The sequence below is a fragment of the Sinocyclocheilus anshuiensis genome, unplaced genomic scaffold (genome assembly GCF_001515605.1).
Source record: "Sinocyclocheilus anshuiensis isolate Anshui unplaced genomic scaffold, SAMN03320099.WGS_v1.1 scaffold163, whole genome shotgun sequence".
NCBI lineage: Eukaryota > Metazoa > Chordata > Actinopteri > Cypriniformes > Cyprinidae > Sinocyclocheilus > Sinocyclocheilus anshuiensis.
The window spans coordinates 1,016,807-1,035,279 of NW_015548223.1; the positions used below are offsets into that span (position 1 = coordinate 1,016,807).

At 34.3% G+C, this 18,473-nt stretch overlaps 2 protein-coding genes across 2 annotated transcripts; both read left to right on the forward strand.

Annotated features, from left to right (window-relative positions):
* Positions 1 to 1,804: 1,804 nt before the first annotated feature.
* On the forward strand, positions 1,805 to 6,732 carry sat1a.1 (spermidine/spermine N1-acetyltransferase 1a, duplicate 1). Its single transcript, XM_016441361.1, has 6 exons — positions 1,805 to 2,060; positions 2,705 to 2,756; positions 2,831 to 2,914; positions 4,873 to 4,974; positions 5,066 to 5,106; positions 6,240 to 6,732. Exons 1-6 carry the CDS (start codon positions 1,995 to 1,997, stop codon positions 6,408 to 6,410), a joined length of 516 nt encoding a protein of 171 aa, XP_016296847.1. The 5' UTR covers positions 1,805 to 1,994; the 3' UTR covers positions 6,411 to 6,732.
* Positions 6,733 to 13,929: 7,197 nt separating this feature from the next.
* Positions 13,930 to 18,463, forward strand: LOC107654289 (diamine acetyltransferase 1-like). The gene is made up of 7 exons (XM_016441313.1): positions 13,930 to 14,207; positions 14,326 to 14,377; positions 14,471 to 14,554; positions 14,773 to 14,881; positions 16,201 to 16,216; positions 16,444 to 16,539; positions 18,180 to 18,463. The coding sequence occupies exons 1-7, from the start codon at positions 14,142 to 14,144 to the stop codon at positions 18,345 to 18,347; spliced, it is 591 nt and encodes a 196-aa protein (XP_016296799.1). The 5' UTR covers positions 13,930 to 14,141; the 3' UTR covers positions 18,348 to 18,463.
* The last annotated feature ends 10 nt before the right edge of the window (positions 18,464 to 18,473 follow it).

Consider the following 18,473-nt stretch of genomic DNA (forward strand, 5'->3'; position numbering starts at 1 on the left):
GATATTTCAGTTTTTCTTTTTTAATAAATCTGCAAAAATGTCAACGATTCTGTGTTTTTCTGTCAATATGGGGTGCTGTGTGTACATTAATGAGGAAAAAAAAATAACTTAAATGATTTTAGCAAATGGCTGCAATATAACAAAGAGTGAAAAATTGAAGGGGGTCTGAATACTTTCCGTACCCACTGTATATATATATACAGTATATATATAAATACCTTGCTACGTGTACTGTGTTAGGCTAACCGAGACTTGTCATTTGCACTTATATATTGTTGCTCTTTTGTTAGTTTTGATTGCTTCTATTGTCCTCATTTGTAAGTCGCTTTGGATAAAAGCATCTGCTAAGTGACTAAATGTAAATGTAATAAAAATGAGAAAATCAGAAATATCCACAGGCTGTGCTTTATTTGGACTTTTGTCCTGCACTTTTGCCGTAACTGTAATTTCCATCAAACCAACTGTAAGTCGAGTTGTGTTGACGATACACAAAAGCACCTCATGGCAAAATACACCACAGAAAAACTCATGGCAAAACAGTGAACTTCCTCATGCATGCTGGCCCTGATTTATATAAAATCACATGCAAACTTGACAGAATGCTGTTTTATATGGTTTTTGCAGGTTTCCTTCGATCCTCAGGGATGCATTCATATTCAAGATGCATTTCTGGTTGTAAAATCGTGACGCTTAAATCTTTGTTTTGTGAATTTTGGAAAAATGTTTTCTAAAAAAAAAATACAAGTTTCGACTTTCTGTATATTGCTTTTATAACTATTTATCTGATTATTAATTTTATTTTCATATTATGCAATTTATTTATTATATGTTTTTATTAATACTATTATTTATAATATTTACATTTTGTATATTATTAATTTTATTGCTATTATTTATATTATCATTTTATTTTATTTGTAATTTTTATTACTTTTATTGACTAATATTTGATTTTGCTATTTTGTGATTTTTGTGGTCAAATTACTTGTTTCAAAAATACAAATATGCACTGACTTTCTAGTTTTGACTTTCTTTTTATTATTATTACTTTTATAACTTATTTATAATTTATTTATATTATTAATTTATATTTATATTATTTTTATTGATTATTATTCAAATTTTATTTATACTCATTTTAGATTTGTATATTTATATTATTCATAGCATTATTGTATTGCTGTTATTTATATTATTTAATTTTATTATTTAATTTATACTTTTTATTACTTTTAATGACTGCTATTTGAACATTTGGTCATTTTTTGTGATCAGATTATTCACTTGTTGATTAGCAAAAGCGTCATTAGTAAAATCTGCTGACAGTCTTGTTGTTTATTGCTGAATATATATTTCCATGTTTTGTGAATTTAGAGTAAATATTGTGTAAAATAAGTGTTTATTTTAGTGCACATTTTTATTTTTCGGTCATTAAAGTATATTTTTATATGTATGTATAATCAGCATTATATCAGCCAATCTGCTCTGTATACTAATTTTTAAATATAGGCCTATATGCATTATAGAAATAATATAATTGTCAAATATGAAATCTCCATCTGTGCAATTGCATTGCCCACCGTTTGTTAGATTGCATTAGCAAATTCAAAGGTCTGTTTTATTTGGTAAATCAGGATGCTTATGTACAGGACATGACCTTTGCATGATCTGCGGTTTGAAAATGAAGAACATGTTGCTTCAAGTGAACAAACAGGCCACTTTTTTCAGGAAGGACCCGATGCACAGCAGGTTTTTCTGGGAGTGGCCTGAGGTTTCTGCCCCTCCTGAGCATCAATAAAAGGAGGAAGCGTCGCAGCTCTGAGCTCAGCGGACGCTTCATCACACCAGCCACTGATGCCTTTCCAAGCAGAAGAAAGCAGATCTGAGGCTTGTAGCTGAGGGTAAACCTCTGAGAAGCGGATGAAGAAACAAATCTTACTACGTTTCACATACCGAGGACTAGTAAGAAAAGGGAAGAAGAGTAAAAGAAGAAAATGGCCAATTTTATATTACGGAAAGCCGAGCCCAAGGACGTGTCTGACATACTGCGACTCATAAAGGTATGAAATTCAGTTTTAAACCTGACTGATGTTCAGAATTCCATGTTTAATTTAATGTTACTTGCAGTTTCTTTGTATTTATTTATTATGATTTTATTTTTTTATTTTTATATTTATATAATTTTAAATTCATTGCTATTTATAATTTATTTCATTAATACTATTATTTGTTTATTTATAATATTTATATGATGACTTTTATTGCTATTATTATTTATGATATTTAATAAAGGTATGGGTAGTTCAGTTTTAAACCAGATTGGTGCTATTTAAGGCAGTTTAAAAGCTGTGTAGCTACACTGCAAAAAGGATTTTTCAAAGTTATAAATCAAGATTATTGAAGTATGCTTTACAAGAAAATAGTAGTTCAGTTTTTTCTAAATTTCATGTTTAATTCAATGTGTTGCTTGGTTTCTTTGTAGTTTTCTTTATATTATTTTTATTTTATTATTATTATTTTGTTTTCTTATATTCAAATTGTGAAATTTACTAGCAATTTATGAGTGAAATTTGTTTCTACACCAATATATTATTATTATTTTTTTTTTTACCTCAAATGTTGTGATGAGATCTGAAGAGTTACAGTATAGTTACTAATCCTAACTTTATCATTTTCAAACCTGAATATGCATGTTTCATGTTAGGAACTGGCCAAATTTGAGGAAATGGAAGATCAAGTTGTTCTCACTGAGAAAGGTAAGTACATTTAGACGTTTTCAGAGTTTGTAGCTTGTGTTTTCACTCTTCTGACTGCTCTTTGGCTCCTGTAGATCTGCTGGAGGACGGGTTTGGAGATCATCCGTTCTATCACTGTATCGTGGCTGAAGTGCCCAAACAGCAGCAGAGCGCCGACGGTAAGACTAAACCTGTGCTTCAGCTCTGTGTTTCAATGCACAATATGTCATGTTGTTCTGTTTTCTCCATATCAGGTTGAAGCGAGCACATCAGGAGTGTGTAAATTCCCACTGACACTTGGGTTACAAAGCGTGCTTCTGTGCATAATGACGAAAAACTGTGTTTGGTAACACTTTGCATTGCAGCGCGCATGTTACGCATACAATAAACATGATGTGCATGTAGTTCATTAGTGTTAGTTCACCCAAAAATGAGATTTTAGGAATAATATATAAGTATACACACTGCCAAAATATGATTTTCTTCCTCAGTATTTTTCCTGTTTCTTCTTAAATCAAGATACATCTACTTGACTTGAGAAGCAAAATTGCTTAAGATATTAAGTCTTGTTTTCTGAAAAATGTCTCAAAATTAAGTGGCTTGATGCTTAAAACAAGAAAAAAAAATCTGACAAAGGGGTCCGAAAAAGCAACTTAATTTAGAGGAAAATCTAGTTTGTTTTTCTGACCTCATTAGCGGACATTTTTTCCTATTTTAAACATAAAGTCACTTCATTTTGAGACATTTTTCAGAAAACAGGACTTATCTTAAGTAATTTTGCTTCGCAAGTAAATGCATATTGATTTAAGAATGTTTCGATATTTGTACTGGAAAACAAGACAAAAATACTGAATTAGAAAATCAACTTAAATTTGGGTCTGTTCACACTGTATGGCTTCAAAAAAAAAAAAAACGTCATGCTGGGGTTTTTGTCCTTTTTGTTGCTTTAGAGAAGTGGTCACTATTTGGGATTTCAAATTTTGGGAAATTTTGACATGAGGGTAAGTGAATTATGCCATATATTCATGTTTGGGTGAACTGTTTATTAAAGTAACACTGTAACATGAACACTGGAATGTAAAGTGTTTTTTTTGTGTGTGTGTGAATCTGAACGTTCAACACAGAGATTTTGAGTTGTTTGACAGTTGCAAAGAACTCTTATCCAATCCCCCTCTGTAATTTATTGTCTTCAGGCTACAGTCCACGATTCCATGAATGAATCTTTTAGAATTTTGGGGAAGAACAAATGTTTGGAAAACAATTCTAATTGCCATGACAACAGCAACGTTTACTTTTACAAAAACATATTTGGAAAGTCATGAAAGTCTTTCTAGTATGTTTTGATTCCCAACCACTGATCTATAATAGAGATTGATAATAATAGTAATTATGTAGATCAGTGTTCCCAACCCTACTCTGCCTCACTGCAAAAAATTATTTTCATACTTAGTATTTTTGTCGTTTTCCAGTACAGATATTTAAACATTCTTAAATCAAGGTGTTTACTTGAGAAGCAAAATGACATAAGAAATTAAGAAAAATGCATCAGTAACATTAAATAAAAATAATGTTCACATTTTATATATATTGTATTTTTATATATAATAATGTATATACATTTTATTATATATAAATGCAAGAAAATAAAAGAATATAATTTTTATATAATGTCATTTAAATATTGTTTTGAATTGTTTTAAGCATAAGTTCACTTTATATATATATATATATATATATATACATAAAAATACAATAAAATATATAAATATTATTTTTATATAATATTTTACTTCTCAAGTAAATGTATCTTGATTGGATATTAGTACTGGAAAACGAGACAAAATTGCTAAGTAAGAAAATATTTTTGCATTGTGGTACAAACATTCAAATGAACAGAATAAACGTGAAAAGAAAAAGTGAAATGATGGATTAACTGAAACTGTGGCTCCTGGAATGACGTGACTGTGGTGTATGCGAGGGTTGTGATGCCGATAATCCCATCTTAAATTAATTTCAACAAACCTAAGCAAATTGCAAACCAGCAGCATTTGTCTTCAGGCAAACTCTGACTTATCTGTGATTTAGAAATGCTTTTCTCTATGCTGGAAACAATAGAGTGATTGAACTGTGTTTCCAGGTCATGTGATCATTGGCTTTGCCATGTATTATTTCACCTATGACCCCTGGATTGGGAAACTGCTCTACTTGGAGGACTTCTACGTCATGAAAGAGTTTCGGGGTATGAATGTGATCTTATACATTTGAGATATCATACTGTCAGATTTATGAGACACCGTCATGTAACACACTTTTCCTTCTATTAAAATTAGGTTTTGGAATTGGGTCTGAAATCCTGAAGAAACTGAGTCAGGTAAGTTTCAACTTACTTTATATAACACCAAAAGGATCAATAACATCTATTTCTATGGCCTGTGAGGAAACAGTTCATGTATGTTGTTCAGATCACATAGTTACCCTTGTGAAAAAGAAGTGCGCTTAATTGTATTGAATATCATATAAGTGTATTTTTAAAAACGAAAAATACTATAAAATATATATAAAATCCTACTTAAGTGTACTTAAAGAGACACTTTCATGACTATGTTTCTTAACACACTTAAGTACACTTTTAAGAAGTGCACTTTGTAATGATGTTTTACTTCAAAGTGCATTTTAAATCATGTTTTAATAAACTTTTGTCATGCTTTAAAGAAGTACACTTATATTGATGTGTTGACTAACATACTACAGCGCATATAAAGTACTTGATTATCATTTTAACTGTTTAATATTACATTGAAAGTTAATGTATTTTAAATGTACTAAATTTCGACATCATCGTTACTACATGAAATTACAAATATAGCCTCCTTAAAAACATTTCATTCAAGTTTCCACAGAAATCACATTAAAGTATATTTTAGTTAACCATAAACATAAAGATGTACTACTTAGTCCTACTTAAGTGAGTCAAAAAACTATGCATTTTTACTATGCATACATTAAGTATGCATTTGATGTAATATAAACTTATTTTATTTATTTTAATTAAATTGCAAATAACATGCAGTTAAGTGTCTGAAAACATCACATTCAGTTTGCACTTAAGTATATATATTTTAAAGTATATACACTGTAAAAAAAAAATTTGAAATTGAAAATAAAACAAAGATTAATGGAGTACATTTTACAAGAAAATACTATTTCAGTCTTTCTCCTTAAAATTTTCACATTTAATTTAATGTGTTACTCGCCGTTACTTTCTTTGAGATTATTTGTGAAATTTACAAACAATTTCTGAGTTAAAAAATTGTTTCTACACCAGCTTTTTTTCTGTTTATTTTTTTAAAAGCATCACAAGGGTACCAAAGCTCAAAGTATACAATACTAGTTAATAATTAGTCCCAGGTTAATGATCTAACATTATAGCACCTCTAATCTTCTTCCTGGCAGTATATCGTGTACTCAGTCAGTTTTCTCCAATCATTGACTGGTTTTCTGCAGACGGCGGTCAGGACTCGGTGCAGCAGCATGCACTTCATCGTGGCGGAGTGGAACAAATCCTCCATCGAGTTCTACAAGCGGCGTGGAGCGTCTGATCTCTCGCTGGAGGAAGGGTGGAGGCTCTTCAAGATCGACAAGCAGAACCTGCTCAAGATGACCAATGAGGAGTGAAGCGGATGTCAGGAGATTGTTGCAGTCTGTGATTGACCCTCTGGTGCTGGTGTTCACTGAAGTGGACAAGATCTTCAAAAGTCATTTTGAAGCATTCAGGGTGTGATGTTACATCCAAAACCTTTCATTCTGACCCATAATTACAATTCTCTCTACATAATTTTGAAAGATTATATTCTTGTTTTGAAGTACATTAAGATATTTTCTTTTCTTTTGTGATGTAATAATTCATGAATCAGAGGCTTTCTGCCTGTCATGCAATGTACTGATGTTTATATAGACGCGGCATATTCACTTCTCTGTATACTTCAATCTTAAATTATACTGAAATTTTTTTAAATAAAATGTTTAAAATAGAACATATGTTTTTACACTTTATTCCCTCATCTTTTTCATTTTTGTTATGAGATCTAATGTTTCCCCATTTTATACTTAGCAACAAAACGATTCTACAAGGTGAGACAAGTGTTGGCGGGTAAAGCAAAAATGACTTTAGATGAACATAACATTTGTGCTTCATTTTTTAATTTTTTTTACTGAAGTGCATTGAACTTCTACTGCGTTCTATTCTTCATGCAATCCAGAATGGCAGCACAACTGAGGTTTGTTTGAGCTGCCGCCTCTACTGTACAGACATGAATTTACATTTCCTTCAGCCTGAGGTTTATTCATTTCTCTTTTGATGTGAAAGCCCAGCCCAGATGAGAAAAAGTACCTCAAAAGTAGTGTAATGCATTACTTTCCACAAAACCACAATTAGTTACTTTTTTAGGGAGTAATGCAATATTGTAATGCATTACTTTTAAAAGTAACTTTCCCCAACACTGGACGAGACACTATAGACAAAACTATAGGCACTTTATCTATTTGCATTTCTAGAGATTTCAGTTACAATACATATCTTTAAAGGCTGTTTTTTTCAAAATGAGTTTTTTTTCCCAGTTCAGCAGCACTTACATACACCAAACGTAGCAGGTTTATTCCTATCTACATTCTGAAGGTTTTTACTGGGGAGTTTGTTCATAATATAATATTTTACCCTAAATATGGTGAAATTGTATTTGTATTCTGGCTGTTGACCGTATTTTCTGATTTATGCAGTGATAAAAGAGATCCCTTCTGTAAAAACCTTTAACTCTAATATGTTGACAAAATTAAACAAGAAGATTTTTGTTCAGGAAATGTATGTATATTAGGGCATTTTTAATTAGATAATGCCTCATATGCTTGTTTAAAAATAACATTTCAGAAAACTTCCTGTGATTAATCAACTGATGAGGTGTGGTGGTGGTTGTCTTGCCCTGCAGTCACTAATTTTATCCCTTAAAACTCATCTTTGATCATAAAAATTACATATTTAAACATTTTTCCCATAAAGATAATTTTTTAAAATGGCTTGAATATAACTCTATAATAAAAATGACATTTAATCATTTCTTTTCCCCCATGAAAATAATTTGTTTTAAAATGGCTTGACCTTATTTAGTATACAGGGATCTATGAATATGCTAATTGTCCCTGCCTCCGCTCTATCACACCAGGGGGGGCTTGTACTATGATGGAGGCTGAACAAACTTTTTTGAGAAAACCAAACCAGTCCAATCCGGCTTTGTTGGTACCATGATGCTGATCATCAACTTTCTCTGTCAACTCAGGCTTTGATCCTGAGCATGAAAGTGTGACATCAGTAACAAACAGCCAATCACATGCCTTGAAATTCTGATTCACTTCTCATGAGAGAGTCAGTGCGATTGACTACCAAAGATTAAAAGAATCTATCCATGAAAGAGGACAACTTAAAGAAAACATCTTGTCATATCAGTGCAAGTAGAAGTTGTGAAGTCAGTTTAGTTAATAATATTTATAAGTATAAAAACACTTAAAAATCTAAGCTCATATGTAGTCATGTTTAAAGCTATTGATTCTAAAACTGATTTATATTGCATATCTTTTTATGTTTATATTCATTTAAAATAAAAGCTTAATAATGATTATTAAACTAAACACGGCTCGTGTAATATAATAATTTTATAAATCATATAAAATAATTATAATAAATAATCATCTCTAAAAGCCAGATGATTTTATCTATAAAAATGTTTTACAGGAGCAAGAGAAACTGGGGGAGTGACTTTATTGTGTAAGAGATGTGTCACTTTGCTAGAAGCTGATTGGTCAAATTTAGGTTTGCGATCTCTAAACCAGAACATAACTTAGCCATGGAGCATAAGTTATTAAGGCGATGAACACCGATTAAAGCCGAGCTACATTCATGGTACCTAAAACCCAGAGTTGGCACAAACTAAACTGAAACTTACCTGGCTAGCCAGCTAAACCGGCTTCATGGTACAGGCTCCAGAAGTCAGCATTGAACAAAACTCCGGCGTTTTGAGCGGTGAGTGGATTCTAACGTAAACACCTCTGATTGGCCATTGCGTTCAAGAAATCAACAGATATGTCTGTGATTGGCTACACTGCTCAACGCTGCAAACACACTTTGTAAATAGAAACCTATGACCAGTGGATGAAAAGCCCCGCCCCGCAGATTGACGGGATTGGTTAAATGATTGTGACGTAGGAAAGCGGGGCAGTATCAAACAGCATTTTGTGATTGTCGTTAAGGAGAAAATGCTCAGCAGTGGTGTTGACTGATGAATTTGCACATGGTTTTAAAGGGGTCATATGATGTGATTTAAATTTGTCCTTTCTCTTTGGAATGTTACGAGCTCTTGGTGCAAAGAAGATCTGTAAAGTTGCAAAGACTAAAGTCTCAAATCCAAAGAGATATTCTTTATAAAAGTTAAGAGTCAGCCACACCTACCTAAAACGGCTCGTTCTAACACGCCCCCACATGTCTACATCACGATGTGGGAAGATTTGCATAACGCCGCCCAAATGTTCACGCAAAGAAAGAAGGTGTAACTTTTATTCTCGCTGTAGTATTGTTGCTACCGCCGCCATGTCGTGAAGGCGCTGTGTGTTTCATTGTGAAAGCGAAACTACTTTGTTTGGTCTTCCAAAAGAAGACGATATCCGCTTCGTCATGCCGAGAGCTGATCTGTGCTGGTCGCTGAGGAAATACAACAACTTTGCGCTGTCAATTGCCGGATCGGCTTTCACCGTGGATGAAGCGGAGTCCAGCCCGGGGTCGTCACATGTGGTAGCCGCAAGCCCACCGGCCGCTCCTTCGTCGAATCCGTTCCTCACTCAAGCCCGCCGGTCTCCGCTCACTCTAGCATCATATGACCCCTTTAAGCATATTTAAACACCAACATGTGTTTTATTTACAGATTTAAAAAAATAATTTTTTACGGTGTAGTTTTGTTTCTGTCTGTTTTATTAGTAACACTATTAATAACAATAGCACTCTCTATTTTATCTACTTGTGTTCTTTTTATTTCTTTAAAAAAAACTTGACCCTCTAACACTCTTGCACTCTCTATTCTATTTCTATTCTAACTACTTATTTATTTTTTTATTTAAAAAAAAAATATATATATATATATAAAAACCTTGCTACGTGCACTGCATGTCGGGAAGTCGTGGCCTAACGGTTAGAGAGTTGGACTATGGGTCACCATACTTGGCCACATGTCACGTCACTTTCTTTTTTTCACGTCACTTTCATTAGACTAACCGAGACTTCACAGCATTTACATTATTGCTCTTTTGTTGGTCCTCATTTGTATAGGTTGCTTTGGATAAAAGCATGAGCTAAATGATTAAATGAAAATGTAAAGGTAAGTTAGTGGTGTTTGCTCATACTTTGGATTTGAACAAACAGCTAACAGTATTACAGTTGCAAGCTGTATTACAGGCAGTTGTTTGTTAATGTGTGAAGTGGGAGTGCAATGCTCTCTGAGAGATTCCTGAGACATTACCAGGGTCAGAGCCAAACTGAATGAGAATTGCATGCTTATTCGTAAAAGGCCTGTCCATTATTGCATGTGCTGCTCCTGCAGGAATGTGACACTGCGATTGTTCTGTTTAACTAAACACTGTAATTAAACTCAAGAGATGGTTTATCTTAGACACTCATCAGTGTGTGATGAGGTTCTTCTTTCTTGAATGTTTCAGTTGTGCGTTTGTCTAGACTAAAGGAAACAAAGTTGTGAAAATAACAATGCCTTCCTGCCCGGTGACCTCTGAGACCTTAGCTGTTTATTAAAACTTTTTCAATAGGTCTATACCTTATTTTCCAGATATAAGAAAAAAGCATAAGTGACTGGAAATGACTCAGTATTCATGTCCTCAGAGGAAACCTCCCATAAGTCTCTCAGACAAGAGTTCCAGCTGAGAGCGGATGTGAATGAGTCAGTGCTGATTATATCCCATTCACAAATACAGTCCGGCTCATGGGCTGAAACTGGGACCGGATAAACACTACAGATGCTTGTGCTGAGATACCGGCTGCTGTACATGTTCAGACAGAGAGAGTAGTTTTCTTAACCCTGTGAAGCCTGACATATGAAATGATAGTCAGAAAAATTAAGGGAATTTAAAAACATATTTAAAAAGTTTGTATATATGTTTTATGTCATATTAATACATCAGGCTTTTATGACTCATATAGAATGATATAGTGAGAATAAGGAGGAAAAAAAACACCTCATTTTTTTTAAATACCCAAACTGAGCAAAAATATGCAATTTGGTGCAGATGCTGATATTTATATTATGAAATTCCGATGCTTGTAATGTAAATCAATGAGCTCTTTATAACATTATAGCAGATACTTACTTAAAATGATATAAATATCAGTCATCACTCTGTATATCTGCCAATAATATGTAGTAAGATGATATTTAAATGCTTAGTTTTGATGATCTAAAAATATAATGCAATGCAAAACAATGATGATTGAAAGATGAACAAATAAACGTTCCTCAAAAGCCTGATGATCATATTAGATACTCACATTTTAACATGCTTTTTCTAAAAATTATGCATTGTTAATCAAGTGAGCCTAATATTATTCTTAAATTATTTAAGGTTACTCTGCATCTGAAATGTCTATAATTGCACACACAGCAATGATGCATCATATTTGCCTCTGCAAATCAATATCTAATAATGACATCAATCTCTATTAGGCTGTTTATCAATAGCCGCTAATCCAAAGTAGATCTGTTTCATATTTCTAAGCAGACACACTGACAAAAATAGCAACAGTTTCTCCAAATCAAAAAACAAAGCCTCATCGGCATCCTTTGTTTAAATGCAAGAGACAAATATGGGAATATTATTTGAATCTATCCTGTTTTCACCCAACAATGCATTAGCCTTTGAAGACTATAATATTTATGTTATATAACAATTTCCTCCTGCTCTGTTCCTGTGAATGAACCGACAGCGTTTGATCTCATATTCTGTGGTTGCTTTTGCTGATGATTTAAACACATGTTAGTTTGCACACTAAGTATGTGAGTAAATGAAAACAAAAATGTTATTTTTGAGTGTATTCATTTATATGTTAGAAAATCTAGCTTAAAATCACATGCAACTAAAATGAAGTTGGAGGTAAAAAGGTGTGATGTTGGTTATCTAGAGATTATACAGCAGAGCAAACCATTTGCCATCAATCATAATGAGCAAAGCATGAAAACATCATAACTAGCAGAATGCAGGCCTATGATCACACAGATGATTGCAGTTATGTTAGGCAACAGGCTTTTGTGCAAAAAGTGAAATATATGGTTCCTGTCTTGGCTTGAGGTTATGACACCCAATGAGCTGTAACGCAAAAGAGACTGTATTTCTCTTTGCACTGTAGTCAAATAACAATCTTGTTTTTGTTTGAAAACAACTTCCAGTGTTCAGGTCCCTATAAAAAAGTATTATGGTGGTATAATAATAGTAGTTGTGTCCCAAATGACTTCAACCGTCTAGTTTATGAACTATACAAGGTTATTTTGTCATCCTACATCGGCGTCTGGCAGAATTGCTGGTTATTTAACTGTACATTTGAAGTGCACTTTTTTGACTTTTCAGTGCGAACACACTCATAACCTAAAATATTTATACTAAAAAAACAGCACAGAATAGAGAACAAGAACATGAACTGGGACGCAGTGTGAGGATGTGACAATGCTATTGTACTTTGATATGGTCCAAAAGTCTGAAACCACACTGAAAATCTAGGATTAAACTTCAATTTAAACTAACGTTGAAATATTTACAATTAAAGGTTAAAACATTAAATGAAGAAATATAGGAATATTTCTTGTGCTGGACAACATGGTCATCAGATTTTCATGTTTTTCCATTTAACTTTTAGTTCAAATTGTTGTGCTAACAGTCAAGTTATAATTAAAAAGATGTAACTTTAAAAGGAATTCATTAATCTGTCTACTGAAAATACTATAATAAATAGGCGACTGTAATTGATTTTTAATAAATTGTATTATAAATGAAATTATAAGTATATAATTAATATTACTTGTGTATATATATATATGTTATAATATTGTCTTTACTTGCATAATAAAAAATGTATAATAATAATTTATTCATATATATAATATTAGTTGCATATATATGTTATATTAATTATTTTTTTCATTATATTATTTATTCGTTTAATAATTATTGTACTTGTATTTATTTATTTGACTAATAATTTTTTAAAAATTTATATTACAATTTATTAACACAATTTATTACAATATTTTGTTAGAAGTTACATTTTTCACTCAAATTGTTGTGTTAACAGTGGAATTAAAATGTATACTTAATACTAAATTAAATTTTATTTACTAAATTAATAAATTGCATTATAAATCTAGCTATACACACACACACAAGGTTTGCTATCCTTGAGGGGACTCTCCATAGGCGTAATGGTTTTTCTACTGTACAAACTGTATTTTCTATCGCCCTACCCCTAAACCTACCCCTTACAGGAAACTTTGTGCATTTTTAGATTTTCAAAAAACTTAATTCTGTGTGATTTATTAGCTTGTTTACCCGTGGGGACCTCAATTTAGGTCCCCATCATGACACGAGTCCCCATGAGTCTGTGTGTATTCAGGTTTAAGTCCTCACCAGAATAGAAAAACAGGTACACACACACACACACACACACACACACAAACACATTCACCACCATCATAACTCAGGAAAATCAGGAGGCTTTCCAATCTAGCGCTATAGTCACCACATTTAAATTTTATGGCAATTTGCATTTGCCATCAAAATTTAAAAAATATTGTAATTAAACACATTGTTATTTTTGTACAACAACTTATCTAACATTATGTTATGAAAGTGTGATTTCTGAATGCACACTCACACACACACACACACACACACACACACACAATTTATTAATTTTAATTACTCAATTATAATATTTTATAAGCAGTGGTTTGTGTTTTCTCAAGTGCCAAAACAAGAGTCAACTAAAACAATTTGTAAGTCTGACATATAAAAGGACCGAACCAGTGTCTCACATTTCCTTGGCTGAATTAGCAGCTTTGACACATTGCAATATCCGCTTCCGGTTGCTGTCAGGTGTCCGTCAGCGCTCCGTCTATAAATACCGCTGGAACTCGGTGTTCCGACAAAGCGCTTACAGCGACGTTAGACTTCATGTGATTCCTCGCTCACAGGGTGAGAAACCCGGACTTTCTGCTGAGGGTAGCCCCCTTAGAACCGAATGAAGAAACAAATCTTACTACTTTTCACATACCGAGGACTAGTAAGAAAAGGGAAGAAGAGTAAAAGAAGAAAATGGCCAATTTTATATTACGGAAAGCCGAGCCCAAGGACGTGTCTGACATACTGCGACTCATAAAGGTACACAAATACGGCGCATGCGTCTTTTTTTTTTTTCAAATTTATAAATGATTGTAGAAAATGTTTACCTGTTGATGTTTGCGAAATAGGCTTATTTACGATGTTTAATTAATTTTAGGAACTTGCAAAGTTTGAGGAAATGGAGGAGCAGGTCGTCCTGACCGAGAAAGGTACAGACCGTTAGTCAGACCTTATGGTTTCCGAGTATAATATATGAAGGTAACGTTATATGAATATATGATGATAATTTGTTTATTTCTCAGAGCTGCTCGAGGACGGCTTCGGAGATCATCCGTTTTATCACTGCGTCGTCGCTGAAGTACCGAAAGATAAACAGTCCATTGAAGGCAAGTCAAAAACATAAATGATCATTTTGGCGTGTATATATACAAAAACCTGCTTATATCATGGATACAATATTGTTACAGTTGAGCTTCGATTTATGAGGGAATTGTTACAGTGTATCTCTCTGCGTCATGCGTTCGATGTGACGTCACAGCCGCTGAATCCAGAGTGCCTCTTCACTTTAACCTCTTTATGATTCTCTTTACGATTTCCACATCAGGTTATACAGTAGTTGGCTTTGCTATGTACTACTTCACCTATGACCCTTGGATTGGGAAGCTGCTTTATCTGGAGGACTTCTATGTGATGAAGGAGTTCAGAGGTATGAAGTGATGCCACCTGTTCTCACTGCTGGAGAGAAAGAAAGAAAGAAAGTGGAGGATTACTAAATTTTATATTAGTATACTGTATATATTTTTCTAATTATATTAACTAAATTATATGTATGTATTATTATTGTTATTTCATATAATTCTATTTTATTTATTCGAATATTTATATATAATTATATTACTATAATTCATATATTTTTTAATTTATAATAATAATAATGATTACTATTATAATATATAATTTTTATATATCATACTGCTTCTACTTATCTGTTGTAAGTGTGGTTTCCCCACAGTGGTTCAGGCTGTAGGATTGCCAAATGACTAATGAAACGTGAACAGCAGGATGGTATAAAACCATGCATTTCTTGTCTATCACCACCCACTGCCACTTATACCAACGATGGAAATAAGTAGGGGTGTAAGAAAATATCGTTACACACGAGTATCGCAATATTTTGTTTGGCGATACTGTATTGATTCTCAAAAACGCAATATCGATATATATATATATATATAATTTTTTTTTTTAAATGTATACAAGATTCATGACCATTGTTTCGTTTTGAGTTTATATCCCGACCGCTAGATAGCACTCTTCTTACCTCTGAACTTAAACAGTGACAACGTGTGTGTTCCGCTCCTGCAAGGTTTGTCCAGTCCTGCCCGCTCCCGAAAACATTCTAATATTACATATAATTTTCGAGTATCAGGGAGCCGCTATCAATGGGGAGTATTTAAATCTCTTTTGAATGAGCGCTTGCGCTGTTCACTTTCACTTTCGCACATGTCATCGATTCGGTTCAATTCGATATCACGATGCATTGATGATGCACTGCATCCTCAGTTTTTTTATTTTACCTCATGTATACAATTTTGTCAATAAATCCAAGCAGTCAGATATATGAACTGAACCTGACGTGGTTTCTCAAGTTAGTAGCATTACCCCCTGCATATTTTATTTGTGTGTGAAATGATTTACACACAGCGTGTCTTCTCCAGGTTGTGCTTACCAGGTTGTTCGTAAAAGCCGAAATGTGCCCAGATGTCGGCTTTTAAAGTAGTTGGGACATTTTTAATTACTCGCACTCGCGTCTCGCCTCCCTCCGCCATTGTATGCTACCGTGACAAAGCACGTATGCGACAAATGACGTCAGAAAAGCATAAGTACGTTATAATCGGTTATGGTCCATTACTGAACCGATACCGAATCGTGCTCGTCTGCATCGCGATGCATCGTAGAAACACCCCTACTATTAACCATGCTGTTGTACCTTCTCACACCCTATTACTTCATGCTGATCATTATGAATCAGGGTCACACTCATGAAGGTGCGCATGCAATCACGGTTGGGGTGGTTGAGTCACAACGGAGGAACGTCAGCAGCGGTCAACGTCTTATACATTTACAAATGACTGTCAGCGTGTGTGGGCGTGGAACATCATGCGGGCTGTTGTGATCGTGAATTGCGCTCTTGTCCAGATGGAGCCAATCAAATGTTTAGAGCTTGTAGCTTGCAGTCACCAGATGTCAGAATGCTTGTTTGGGTTTTTCACAGATTGGAGATGAGAAATACAAGTGGAAAAGGGAAAACATGTACACAAATGTATACAGTTCCAAAATGGCTATGGTGCAGCAGTCACTTGGGGTGAAGGTCAGCTGCTTCTGACCTTCTCCCGAGCTTTCATTTCTTGTTTGTGTGCATTTATTAGGTGTGTTCTTTTGTTACTTGTTTGAGTGTGGGCTTATCAGACAGTAACGGGTGGAGGGGGGGCGGTCAGTTGAGAGAGTGGAAAAGGGTGTTGAAAAAAACCCTTTGTCAGAGTGGAACAGGAAGTGAGTGTTTATTTTTTCATTTCCTCACCAAGGCGTTACAAGTGATCTTCACTCACTCCTAGAGCTGGCTGTTAATTACCACTCTTTGCTAGGGGTGTAAGAAAATATCGATACACGTGAGTATCGTGATATTTTTTTAGACGAAACTGTATCGATTCTCAAAAACGCAATATCGATATTTAAAAAAAAAAAATGTATTCAAGATTCATGGCCGTTGTTTCATTTTGAGTTTATATCCCGACCGCTAGATAGCACTCTTCTTACCTCTGAACTTAAACAGTGACAACGTGTGTGTTCCGCTCCTGCAAGGTTTTCTAGTCCCGCCAAACATTCTAATATTACATATAATTTTCGCGTATCAGGGAGCCGCTATCAATGGGGAGTATTTAAATCTCTTTTGAATGAGCGCTCGCACTGTTCACTTTCACTTTCGCAATCACGTGCACTCTGAGTAAAAGGAGCGCATCTTACGATATAAGATATTTGTCAATGAGCTCCGGATCTGTTGAGTAGCAAATCCTCCACCATGGTCTTGTAGGTCATCCCTCCTCTCGACCCATGATCAGTCAAATCTGACTCCTGCAAGCACTTAATTGTTCCCCCTTTATTCGTACTGCACAAAAAGTGGTTCAATAGCATTGAATGTTACAGGGACAGATTAATGCAAATGCAGATGCCACTGTGTTCTGGTTAATATATATATATATATATATATATATATGTATGTATGTGTGTATATAATATATATACTTTTGCTAAGGTTTGCATATGGTGGTCTGTTCTAAATGACAGTTTTCCTAAAATTATATCCTATTCTCCTATTTCTAAAATAAGAAATATCCCAGTATATCGTCTTGCTTACAGTATCGTAATATATCGCAACATACCGTATCGCAACCCCTGTATCGTGATACGTATCGTATCGCCAGATTCTTGCCGATACACAGCCCTAGAAATAAGCGCAGTTAGAATAGCAAAATGTGTGGGAGAGCGTTGCTATTGTGTGACTATTGTATTGCAGTAGGTAGTGCTTCAATGTTAACGTTGAATCAAGACTAGTTAGCACATAATTTATAATTGAAATGGTTTAATAACACTATTTCGTTATGGTTACACTTGAATTGGTTACAAAATAGATGAAGGATGATGAAACGTATACTGTTAAATGTACCCAGAATGAATGTAAAATGTTACCAGAGAGAGATAGAGGGAGAGCGAGCAGAGCCCCAGCGAAGAAGAGAGATCGCCAGCCAAGAAAAGAGACCGAGTTACAATCTTCTTTTCTCCCTTCCTTGACCATGTGACTAAAAACCAAATATGAGACATTCAAACTGACCAATCAGCAAATGACAGCTTTCCCCACCGTGCAAAAGGTGTGACAATCGGCAGACCCCCGATTGAAATATTAATACAATTTTTCAAGTACTTGATTGCTTTCGTCTCTGTCATTGGCTGTAGACGGCAGTGAAGGCTCGATGCAGCGGCATGCACTTCATCGTGGCCGAGTGGAACACGTCATCCATCGAGTTCTACAAGCGGCGCGGAGCGTCCGATCTCTCGCACGAGGAGGGATGGCGTCTGTACGAGATTGACAAGCGCAACCTGCTCAAGATGACATCCAAGTAGACGCCAGTGCAGGAGGAAATGCTCAAATAGAGGAGGATTATGAGCACAACTATTGTTGTCTGCTTTGTTGATTACACATGCAATGTATTGTTCAATAAATAAAGCTTCTACTTTGAGAAAGAGACT